Here is a 12,414-nt window from a genome sequence, read left to right as displayed (position 1 = left end):
CAACCTAATGGCTGTTCCGCGTATACTCGCAGCTAAATCCCGGCTCTAAGGCCGCCCTGCTTCTTATTGCGGACATGTACAAGTTAATCCCGGCTCTAAGGCTGCCCTGCTTCTTATTGTGGACTTGTACAAGATTCCCACCACTTTGATTGTGGTCCCTTCCCCGCTTACCTGCGGTTTCAATAAGAAAATCCTGGCTCTATGGCCACCCCGCTTCTTGTTGCGGTCTTGTACAAGTTTCCCACCACCTTTGTCATGGTTTTACCCCGCTTACCTGTGGACTTCTCCCTTGCAAGGTTTTTCTATTTTTACTCCCCGCTTTACCGCGGAATTCCCACTTTTGAACGTGGCCTTTACTCCCCACTTTACCGTGGAATTCCCATTTTGAACGTGGCTAATGTCCCCGCTTACCTGCGGACCTTTACTCCCCGCTTTCCTGCGGATTACCTTGCAAGATTCCTTTTTTTAGTTCCTGGGTGCCGGCGCCATTTATCGCCCTCACCCCGCAAGGACAACAAGAACCCCAGTTCGGATGCATCTTCTCTCTCTATTTCCACAAGTCTACACACTTATATACGCTTACATGACCAATCAGCGAGCAGGGTACAGGAGGGAGCGAATCAGGCCATGCACCTAAATGAACAACTTCACTAACAACCAATGCTGTTTACTTCCTCTTTGGGCGTTCCGCTTAGTCTCACGAGGCAATCCTAACCTGGCCAGGAGCCATCTTTTAATGGCGGAGGCCGCCCTGGCCAGGGGCCTGCCTCCGACATCCAGCTATCATCTTTATAATTATCATTCTGAACTCTAATTCTGACATCTTACTAATATCCACAATGATTGGGTACCTAGCAAAAGTATTTTCTTTATCATTTCTTGAATGGCTGATTTAGTGGTGATGAATTCCTTAACATTTGTTCATCTGGGAAACTATTTATCTCTCCTCTTATTTTGAATGATATCCTTGCTGGATAGAGTATTCTTGGCTGCAGATTTTTTTTTTTCCTTTTAGCACTTTAAATATATCATGCCAGTCTCTTTTGGCCTACAAAGTTTCTGCTGATAAATCACCTGATAATTTTCTGAGATTGCCCTTGTATATAACTGTTTTCTATTAGTGCTTTTAAAATTCTCTTCACTTCTTTGTGCCATTTTAATTATTACATGTCTTGGTGTAGACCCCTTTGGGTTGATTTTGTTGGGGGTTCTCTCTGATGCCTGGATCTGGATTTCTATTTTCCCAGGTTAGTGACTTTTTCCTTCGTTATTTCCTTGAATATGTTTTCTTCCCTCTTTTCTCTCTCTCTGCTCCTTCTGGGATTCCTATAATGCTAATGCTGTTGTACTTGTTATACTATTCTCATTTTTTATTATTCTTTTACTCTTTGCTCTTAAGCTTGATTGCTTTCCATTACTCTGTCTCCTGGTTTTCTGGTTTCTTCTTCTCCTTCCTCTTGTTTATTATTCCCTCTGGTGTATTTTAAATTTCTGTTACTGAGTTCTTCATCCCAAATTGGTTCTTTTTAGATTTTCTGTTTCTTTGTTTAAGTTCTAATGGAGATCTTCTTAAGTCCAGTGAGTATCTTTATGAGCATTACTTTGAATTCTCTTTCAGGCATATTGCTTATCTTCATTTCATTTAGCTCTTTTGCTGTGAATTTATTAGCTTGTTTATTTTCATTTGAGATATACTTTTCTGTCTTCTCATTTTGTCTCTTTGTGTCTGTTTCTGTGTATTAGGAAAGTCAGCTACTTCTGCTCTGGAAAGTAGTGGCTTTATGAAGAAGAGGTGCTGTAGTGCCCTGAAGTGTGATGTCCCCTATTTACCAGAATCTGGTGCTCCATTGGTGTCACCTATGTATGTTGTATGTGTCCTAATGTGACTGAGAGGCATATGCCTTATGTCCAGTTGTCTGCAGTGTTTCTTTTTTCCTTTTGTGGGGAATGCTTGGTCCCTCTGTTGTGAAGCGGTCAGTCTGGGGCCACCTTAGGCTTGAATTGAGCAGACCAGATGTTTGCCAGGACTGCAGTCTCAGCACACTGCAGGGTGCTGTTCTGCCTGTGTTGTCCCCCAAGAAGTTCTTGTTGGTGGGAAGGGTCTGCAGTGAGACCAGATATCTATCCACAGTCTGTTTGTTGGAGTTTCAGGGACTTCAAACTACCAGGCTATCTCTGTGTTGCGCCTTATGGGGTTTTTGTGGGTGGGAGAGCTGACAGTCACAAATCCTAGAAGCCTTATCTTTTTCTGTGTTCTGGTATTTGTGTCTTTTTGGTTTTCATATGCTTATGTTTTCTTTTCAGTGATGCGCTAACTCTTGCTTTTTACATGTTCTCTGAGTTGGATAAAATCTCATCACTTAGCTTCAGCAACTTAGTGATATTGCAACTTATTGTTATCCATGTTTTAACTTGATAGTAGTGATAGAGTAAAAAACAATACCAAATTTTGTTCAAGAATTTTCTACTTAAAAATATAGGAATCAGGCAATGCATTTTAAGAAAACAGTTAAATATCTTTGTGCCTGATAGAATAAACTTTGCTGATATAGGATGTCTTATTATCCCAGTGATGTCACCTACATAGAAATTATAGTATAACATGTGGTCTCTAATTTCAGAAGAAGTTAAAATTCAATTATATATAGTTATATATAGATTTCTGATCCCATATAAATTCTTATGTTAGGCTTATTTTTGTAGAAATTGGGTTATATAATAAATACATAATATTTTTAATATTTTTTGCATATTTTAAATCATATATAGTCTGAGACATTTTAATCAAGACATTTTAGGGAATGTTTGGAGGGATTGATTGATACAAAATTATTGTTTTGCTGCTGTTTCATGAATCTTCATTTCATTTGCTCTGGATTCTCTAGGAACAGATATCCTATACTATTACAATAGATGAGAAGCCATACACTGTACATCTTAAGCAAAGGTAATTTTTATTCATTTAGTTTTGTATTTCATTTTGTTGATATGAATTTATTTACTTAAAATAAAAATGGAGAGTTAAAAATAATTAATGTAGTTGTTATTAAACATTTTAGTTGTTTCAACAGATGCTTTCCTGAGAATTAATTTAATTTTTGGTCCTAATGCCTCAAGTAGTCTTTTGTGAATAGAGGGGAACAGAAAAAAAAATAAGGCCCCCCCCCATGAAGATTAATCTATATGATCTTATGTTGTTGACAGAACCAGAAAGACCTATATAATCAGGGCAGAATGTTGGAATAAGAAGTAAGTCTGTAAGTTTATCAGGATTTGATCAGAGAGACAGGCCTGGAATAAGGAATTTATTATGGAATGAGACTATACACTTGTGAGAGTTTATGAAAAATAGTGCTAGCTGTGTACTTCCCTCAGAGAACTGAAAAAGTAATTGAAATAACGTTCTGCAGGGTTTAATTCTCTCATGGAAACCAGGAAACAATGGAAATGTCTCTCATGTAGAGAAAAGTTGGCTTAGAATTAGTTTGTGACTTTGAATAGGATAATTTCAGTTAAATTTTTATTATAGAACTAGACTATATGGTATTAGGGAGAGGTGGATTGTGAGAAACTTAAGGTAGTAAGTTATAAATAACTTTTTCAAAAATGTTTGGCAGAAAAAGAAGAAACAAGTGCAGATGAATGCTTTTTAAGAAGGAAGAAAAGTTTTTAGGCTGGAGGGAATTTTCTTAGAGATGTATAAACAAGCTATTTATTGTATAAAATGCCAAAGAATAGGATTGAGTAAAAGAAGAGTTAACCAACTTCTGTAGACAGAAGGGAAGATATGGTAAATAGCAACTCAAAGATCTTTTCAAGTGTGTAAGAGGGAAAGTGAGAGTACTCAGTGCATTTGAACATCTTATCAGGACTGTTAACAGTGGTAAGAATTATAGGGACTGGAGTTTAGAAGGTGGGAAAACATGGGTGTATTGTTTTGGGAAATTACTTGCATAATGATTATGATTATCACTATTATGCATAGTGATAATTAGGAAGATATTACAAATAACTTCTATGAGAAATAGCAGAAAGCAGAACTATGTAGAGTTTGAGATATATACTGAGGTGACAGGAAAAAGATTAGCGAACACTGGATTTAGTGGTAGCAGAGATTTGGTGTAGCAGTGAAGGAGAAGAGGAACAAATCTGAGTCAGGGGAAATGTGGGCTCAATTTTGAAAAAATTAGATATGAAGTGCTTGTAGGATATCCTAAGGGAAATGTCCAGTTGAAAGTTTAGAATGTGAATGTGAATTTCAAAGCCATCTATTTATGTAGGTATAAATGAAGCACCAGAAATGAACAAGATAAACCTGTAGAGGAAGAAGTGAATATCAAAGATGAGAAGGAAGAACAACCCAGAGGTGAATGCCATGGAAACACTTAAGAGAAGAAATAAGGACCCAGATGAAGGGACTCTTAAAGTATACAGAAAGATATTAGGGAAGCCAGGTGGAAATAGTATGATTGAAATTGAAGAGTAGATGGCTTAAAAAAGGGAATTGTGATCAATAGTATGTCTGTGTCAGAGTACTTTTATTTGACTTCAAACTGCATTTTGGATTTGACATCTAGGAGGTTATTAGTTACCTGTAGAAGATCACTTTTAGTGGAGGATTCCTAACTAGCTAGTCTAGGTGGTCTAGTTATGTTACATTAGATTGAGGAGTAACCACGAGGTGAGGGAATAGGATAATAAGTATAGGGCGTGATACCAGAGAAGGTTGAACTCAGATTTGTAGTTTCAGTATCTACATTCAGATTAATATGTCTTTTAAACAATACTTTTCTACTTCATTATAAAGGTAATATATATGCATGGTAGGGAAATTTTAGAAGGAATGAAAGAATGGAAAACTTTCATAATCCTACATGTGGTTTATATCTTTGCAAATTTTAAAATGCCTTTTTTCTCATCTTGTAGTCCCTTCTTATTTTAAAGGAGTTCATTAAAATAAAATAAAGGAGTTCATTAAAATAGGAAAATTATTTTGAGTGTGTATTTCTTTGAATATAAACTATATATTTATGTCAAAAGAAAATACTACCTTTGTTCGGTTTGCAGACTTACTATAAAGGTCCAGGCTTGGAGACCAAATATTTCAGACTTTGAGAACCATACTATCTCTGTTAAAATGACTCAGCTTTGCTGTTTTAACTTAAAAACAGCCATGGACCATACATAAATTGATGAGTGTGGTTGTGTTCCAATAAAACTTTATTTACAAAGACAGAGTAGGCCAGATTTGGCCCCAGGGCATTAGTTTGCTGAGCACTGCTTTATATGTTTCAAAAAAGAATAACTTTTAATATTATCTCATTTTTAATATTCAGGTATTTTTTAGCACATAATTTTATGGTTTATTTGTATAACCAAGGATCTGTGAATTCTCATCCTTCAGATATTCAGGTAAGATTTAAGTTCTATATTTTACAGATTTTTAAAAACTTTTTTACATTGATTAAATGTTTTCCTAATACAGAATACTGTATTCATAAGGGATATATTTAAGGATCAGGTTATTGACTCATTTCCCTCATTATTAGCCTTTCCTGAAATCTTGGTAAGTTAAAGACAAACTAGATGGACTAAGGCTTCTATTCTGCATAGAACAGAGTTACCATTTAGTTAATTAGTTTATTTATATTTTGTTGAATAAATGAATATAAATTAAAGACTAATAAAAGCAAACACAAATACTGAATACAATATTTTATTTTATTTTATTTTATTATTTTTTTTTTTTAAAGATTTTATTTATTAATTTGACAGAGAGAAATTACAAGTAGATGGAGAGGCAGGCAGAGAGAGAGAGATAGGGAAGCAGGCTCCCTGCTGAGCAGAGAGCCCGACGCGGGACTCGATCCCAGGACCCTGAGATCATGACCTGAGCCGAAGGCAGCGGCTTAACCCACTGAGCCACCCAGGCGCCCCTGAATACAATATTTTAAACCTTTTCTTTTTTCCCCCATCACTCCATCAATAATGACCCTACCCTTTAAATTAGATAGCCACATCCATCCACTTCCCCTGTCTCCATCCTGATAACACTCTTTTCCAAGTAAATTCTTAGATTATTGCCATAACTTCTTGAATAATCTTGTTTCTATACCTTGTCCATCCCTTTAGTCAGTTTTCAACATGACCAAAAAGATCAGTCCTGTTAGAGCTCAGACACATTGTTTCTGCACTCAGAATCCTCGTATGACCTCCTGTTCACAAAATGAGAGCCAAAGTCATTTCAATATCCTACAGCCTTTATACAGTCTGGTCCTCTTTACCTAACTGACCTCATTTCCTATAACTGCCTAACTTGGTCATTCTGTTCCAACTATATTGGTCTCCTTGCTGTTCTTCAACATACCAGACATGTTCTTCTTCCAGGATTACTTTCTATTTTCCTTGATCCAGATGCTAGCTCTTTCCCAAGATTCTCTTTCCTTAAGGTCTTTGCTTAAAATTACTGACTCCTATTCTATTTTATTTATTTAATTTTTTAAATTAATTTCTTTTCAGTGTAACAGAATTCATTGTTTATGCACCACACCCAGTGCTCCATGCCATACGTGCCTTCCATAATACCCACCACCTGGCTCCCACAACCTCCCACCCCCCACCCCTTCAGAACCCTCAGATTGTTTTTCAGAGTCCATAGTCTCTCATGGTTCATCACCCCTTCCAAGTTCCCTCAACTCCCTTCTCCTCTCCATCTCCCCTTATCCTCCATGCTATTTGTTATGCTCCACAAATAAGTGAAACCATATGATAATTGACTCTCTCTGCTTGACTTATTTCACTCAGCATAATCTCTTGCAGTCCTGTCCATGTTGCAACAAAAGTTGGGTATTCATCCTTTCTGATGGAGGCATAATACTCCATAGTGTATATGGACCACATCTTCCTTATCCATTCGTCCGCTGAAGGGCATCTTGGTTCTTTCCACAGTTTGGCGACCGTGGCCATTGCTGCTATAAACATTGGAGTGCAGATGGCCCTTCTTTTCACTACATCTGTATCTTCGGGGTAAAACCCAGTAGTGCAATTACAGGGTCATAGGGAAGCTCTATTTTTAGTTTCTTTTTTTTTTTTTTAAGATTTTATTTATTTAATTGAGAGAGAATGAGTGAGAGAGAGCAGGAGAGAGGATTAGGTCAGAGGACTCCCCAAGGAGCTGGGAGCCCGATGCAGGACTCGATCCTGGAAGTCCGGGATCATGACCTGAGCTGAAGGCATTCGCTCAACCAACTGAGCCACTCAGGCGCCCTGTTTTTTGTTTCTTAAGGAATCTCCACACTGTTCTCCAAAGTGGCTGCACCAACTTGCATTCCCACCAACAGGGTAGGAGGTTTCCCCTTTCTCCACATCCTTTCCAGCACACGTTGTTTCCTATCTTGTTAATTTTGGCCATTCTAACTGGTGTAAAGTGGTATCTTAAATGTGATTTTAATTTGAATCTCCCTGATGGCTAGTGATGATGAACATTTTTTCATGTGTCTGATAGCCATTTGTATGTCTTCATTGGAGAAGTGTCTGTTCATGTCTGCCCATTTTTTGACATGGTTATCTGTTTTGTGTGTGAGTTTGAGAAGTTCTTTATAGATCCTGGATATCAACCTTTTGTTTGTACTGTCATTTGCAAATATCTTCTCCCATTCTGTGGGTTGCCTCTTGTGTGTTGACTGTTTCCTTTGCTGTGCAGAAGCTTTTGATCTTGATGAAGTCCTAAAAGTTCATTTTCACTTTTGTTTCCTTTGCCTTTGGAGACATATCTTGAAAGAAGTTGCTGTGGCTGATATTGAAGAGGTTACTGCCTATGTTCTCCTCTAGGATTCTGATGGATTCCTGTCTCACGTTGAGGTTTTTTAATCCATTTTGAGTTTATCTTTGTGTATGGTGTAAGAGAATGGTCGAGTTTCAGTCTTCTATATATAGCTGTCCAATTTTCCCAGCACCATTTATTGAAGAGACTGTCTTTTTTCCACTGTGTGTTTCCCTACTTTGTTGAAAATTATTTGACCATAATGTTGAGGGTCTATATCTGGGCTCTCTACTCTGTTCCACTGGTCTATGTGTCTGTTTTTATGCCAGTACCATGCTGTCTTGGTGATCACAGCCTTGTAGTAAAGCTTGAAATCAGGTAATGTGATGCCCCCAGTTTTGTTTTTCTTTTTCAACATTTCCTTAGCAACTCGGGGTCTCTTCTGATTCCATACAAATTTTAGGATTATTTGCTCCAGCTCTTTGAAAAATACTGGTGGAATTTTGATCAGAATGGCATTAAAAGTATAGATTGATCTAGGCAGTATAGACATTTTAACAATGTTTATTCTACCAATCCAAGAGCATGGAATGGTCTTCCATCTTTTTGTGTCTTTTTTAATTTCTTTCATGAGTGTTCTGTAGTTCCTTGAGTACATATCCTTTACCTCTTTGGTTAGGTTTATACCCAGGTATCTTATGGTTCTTGGTGCTATAGTAAATGGAATCGATTTTCTACTTTCCTTTTCTGTATTTTCATTGTTAATGTATGAGAAAGCAACTGATTTCTGTAAATTGACTTTGTATCCTGCCACATTACTGAATTGCTGTATGAGTTCTAGTAGTTTGGGGGTGGACTCTTAGGTTTTTCATATAAAGTAACATGTCATCTGCAAAGAGAGAGAGTTTGGCTTTTTCATTGCCAATTTGGATACCTTTTATTTCTCTTTGTTGTCTGATTGCTATTGCTAGGACTTCTAATACTATGTTGAACAAGAGTGGTGAGAGTGGGCATCCTTGTCATGTTCCTGACCTCAACGGAAAGGCTGAGAGCTTTTTCCCATTGAGGATGATATTTGCTGTGGGTTTTTCATAGATAGATTTTATGAAGTTCAGGAATCTTCCCTCTATCCCTATACTTTGAAGCATTTTAATCAGGAACGGATGCTGGATTTTGTCAAAACGCTTTTTTCTGCATCAATTGAGGGGACCATGTGGTTCTTCTCTCCTTTTATTGATTTGTTCTATCACATGATTGATTTGCGAATGTTGAACCATCCTTGTAACCCAGGGGTGAATCCCATCTGGTCATGGTGGATGATCTTTTTAATGTGCTGTTGGATCCTATTTGCTAGGATCTTGTTGAGAATCTTAGCGTCCATATTCATCAGTGATATTGGTCTGAAATTCTCCTTTTTCTTGGGGTCTTTACCTCGTTTGGGGATCAGGGTACTGCTGGCTTCATAAAAAGAGTCTGGATGTTTTCCTTCTGTTTCAATTTTTTGAAACAGCTTCAGGAGAAGAGGTGTTATTTTTTCTTTGAAAGTTTGGTAGAATTCCCCAGGGAATCCGTCAGGTCCTGGGCTCTTGTGTTTTGGGAGGTTTTTGATCACTGCTTCAATCTTGTTACTAGATATTGGTCTATTCATGTTGCCAATTTCTTCCTGGTTCAATTTTGGGAGTTTATAGTTTTCCAGGAATGCATCTATTTCATCTAGGTTACTTAACTTATTGGCATATAACTGTTGATAATAACTTCTGATGATTGTTTCTATTTCCTTGGTGTTAGTTGTAATCTCTCCCTTTTCATTCATAATTTTATTAATTTGAGACTTCTCTCTCTCTCTCTCTCTCTCTTTTTTGGATTAGTGTGGCCAGTGGTTTATTGATTTTATTGATTCTTTCAGAAAACAAGCTTCTAGTTTCACTGATACATTCTACTGTATCTCTGGTTTCTATCTCATTGATCTCTGCTCTAATCTTGATTATTTCCCTTCTTGTGCCTGGGGTTGGCTTAATTTGTTGTTGATTCTCCAGTTCTTTAAGGTGTAGAGACTGCTGGTGTATTCTAGATTTTTCAGTTTTTTTGAAGGAGGCTTGGATGGCTATGTATTTCCCCCTTAGGACTGCCTTTTCTGTATCCCTTAGGTTTTGGTCCAGAGTGTCTTCATTCCCATTGGTTTCCATGAAATGTTTAACTTCTTTGATCTCCTGGTTGATCCAAGCATTCTTAAGCAAGGTGGTCTTTAGCTTCCAGGTTTTTGAGTTCCAAACTTTTCCTCGTGATTCAGCTGCAGTTTCAAAGCATCGTGATCTGAGAATATACAGGGAATAATTTCCATCTTTTGGTATTGGTTGAGTCCTGATTTGTGACCCAGTATGTGGTCTATTCTGGAGAAGGTTCCATGTGCACTTGAGAAGAATGAGTATTCTGTCGTTTTAGGATGAAATGCTCTGTATATATATCTATGAGGTCCATCTGGTCCAATGTGTCATTTAATGCTCTTGTTTATTGATTTTAAATTGCTCTCTTACCTTTAGTCCTCTCTTACTTTATCTGTTTCATTTTTCATTATGGTGCTTTTCAATATATGATGTGTCATATATTTTATTTATTTTCTGTTTCCCTAGCAAAATAATCTTCACGAAGGGAGGGATTTTATTTTAGTCTTTTTATTCACTGTTCTATCCCCAATGCCTAGAAAAATTCCTGGCATATTGTTAGCATGACAAAAATTTGCTGAAAGATTAAATTTGGACACCATGTTGCTTTACTTTTATTGGCTAGGGCTATCAGCTTCCTTTCTTGCTCCTTCCTCCTCTTTTTCATTCCATTATAAAACAGTGTCTTAATTAGAAATCTTACACTGGTTTCTACCAAAATTTATAGCACTATTGAATCTTGGAAATTACATACTCTTCTCCCTGTGATGATGTTTGCTATATCTCTAGCTTAATTGTACGTGCTCAGAGATCAAACTTTGTATGATTTCAGTTCTTTAAAATTTCTTGTCTTGCTTTATGGCCCAGAATATGGTTTCATTTTTGTAAATGTTCTATGTTCTTTAAAAAGAACATATTCTTTAAAAAGAATATAGGTAGAATAAAACCTAGGTTGTATTTTACCTATACTAAGTTGCTAACATGCTGTTTAGATCTTCTGTAGATTCTGAATGCTTGATTTATCAGTTACTGACAGAAATGTGTCTTTTACTATGATCATGCATTTCTCTACTTTTATTATTTTTTTAATTTTGAGCTTATTTGTTTTGAAGCTTTCTAGTCAGTGAATACAAATTTGGAATATTTATATCTTTCTGATCAATTGAAACTCTTTTCATTATGAAATGTTCCTCTTTATCACCTGGCAATGTTTCTTGCCTTAAAGTCTCCATTTCCTGTATTAATATAGTTTCAGAATCATCCTTTTGGTTTGTGTTGATATGGTATATCGCTTTCTAGTTCTTTAATCTTCCTGTGTCCTTAAATTTTAGATTTTTTTTTAGTAGAGTATGAGGTTTTTAAAGAAATCCAGATTCATAATCTTTGTCTTTTAATTGATGACCTAAATTTATATATTGGAAAGCAATTTAACCTAAAATTTGGGATAATATTTTGGAAACAGCATATAAAATATTAATCCCAAATATTAATCAGAAGAGTATTTAATATAGAAGTGACAAATATAGGGAGACTTTTCCTGAATATCACTTTACTCATGCTGATATATAAACCATGTAGCCTGTGAAAATATTCAGAAAATTCTAGCAAGCATAAAATAAGAAATCATGAGAAAATTTGTCAGTCCTAAATATTTCACTTTCTTTCTTTTCCTAGGCTCAGTGCTACTACCAGGGGCATATTGAAGGACATCTGAATTCTGTTGTCACACTCAGCACATGCTCTGGATTGAGGTTATTTTCTGCAATTGATATGTGAACATTGCAATGAATGATATTTGGCTGCAGTGAATTTGTTATGTTTATATTAAGTTTGGGGCTGAGGGAGGAGTCCCATGTGGAGATCATGCAATGAAGTCCTCCTCTGGGCATGTTTCTTCTCTTATATCTCCTCACTTTCCTTGCCGACCAGAGACATTTCTTTCTTTTCTTTTTTTTTTTAATTATTTTTTAAAATTTCTTTTCAGCCTAACAGTATTCATTGTTTTTGCACCACACCCAGTGCTCTATGCAATCCGTGCCCTCCAATACCCACCACCTGGTTCCCCCTACCCCTTCAGAACCCTCAGATCGTTTTTCAGAGTCCATAGTCTCTCATGGTTCATCTCCCCTTCCAATTTCCCTCAACTCCCTTCTCCTCTCCATCTCCCCATGTCCTCCATGTTATTTGTTATGCTCCACAAATAAGTGAAACCATATGATAATTCACTCTCTCTGCTTGACTTATTTCACTCAGCATAATCTCTTGCAGTCCTGTCCATGTTGCAACAAAAGTTGGGTATTCATCCTTTCTGATGGAGGCATAATACTCCATAGTGTATATGGACCACATCTTCCTTATCCATTCATCCGTTGAAGGGCATCTTGGTTCTTTCCACAGTTTGGTGACCATGGCCATTGCTGCTATAAACATTGGAGTACAGATGGCCCTTCTTTTCATTACATCTGTATCTTTGGGGTAAATACACAGTAG

General features: G+C 36.8%; 1 protein-coding gene across 2 annotated transcripts in view; it reads left to right on the top strand.

The window, feature by feature from the left end:
• The window catches only part of ADAM32 (ADAM metallopeptidase domain 32), a 183,945-nt gene that overhangs the window by 28,676 nt on the left and 142,855 nt on the right, over positions 1 to 12,414 (top strand). For both annotated transcript variants that reach the window (XM_059156119.1, XM_059156118.1), the window contains 3 exons: positions 2,886 to 2,947; positions 5,337 to 5,412; positions 11,599 to 11,675. In XM_059156119.1, coding sequence (XP_059012102.1) covers positions 2,886 to 2,947; positions 5,337 to 5,412; positions 11,599 to 11,675 — 215 coding nt within the window. The remainder of the gene's footprint in view (positions 1 to 2,885; positions 2,948 to 5,336; positions 5,413 to 11,598; positions 11,676 to 12,414) is intronic.

The sequence above is a fragment of the Mustela lutreola genome, chromosome 18 (genome assembly GCF_030435805.1).
Source record: "Mustela lutreola isolate mMusLut2 chromosome 18, mMusLut2.pri, whole genome shotgun sequence".
Lineage (NCBI taxonomy): Eukaryota > Metazoa > Chordata > Mammalia > Carnivora > Mustelidae > Mustela > Mustela lutreola.
The sequence above is the reverse complement of the archived record's forward strand: the minus strand, read 5'-3'. Positions and strand labels throughout refer to the sequence as shown.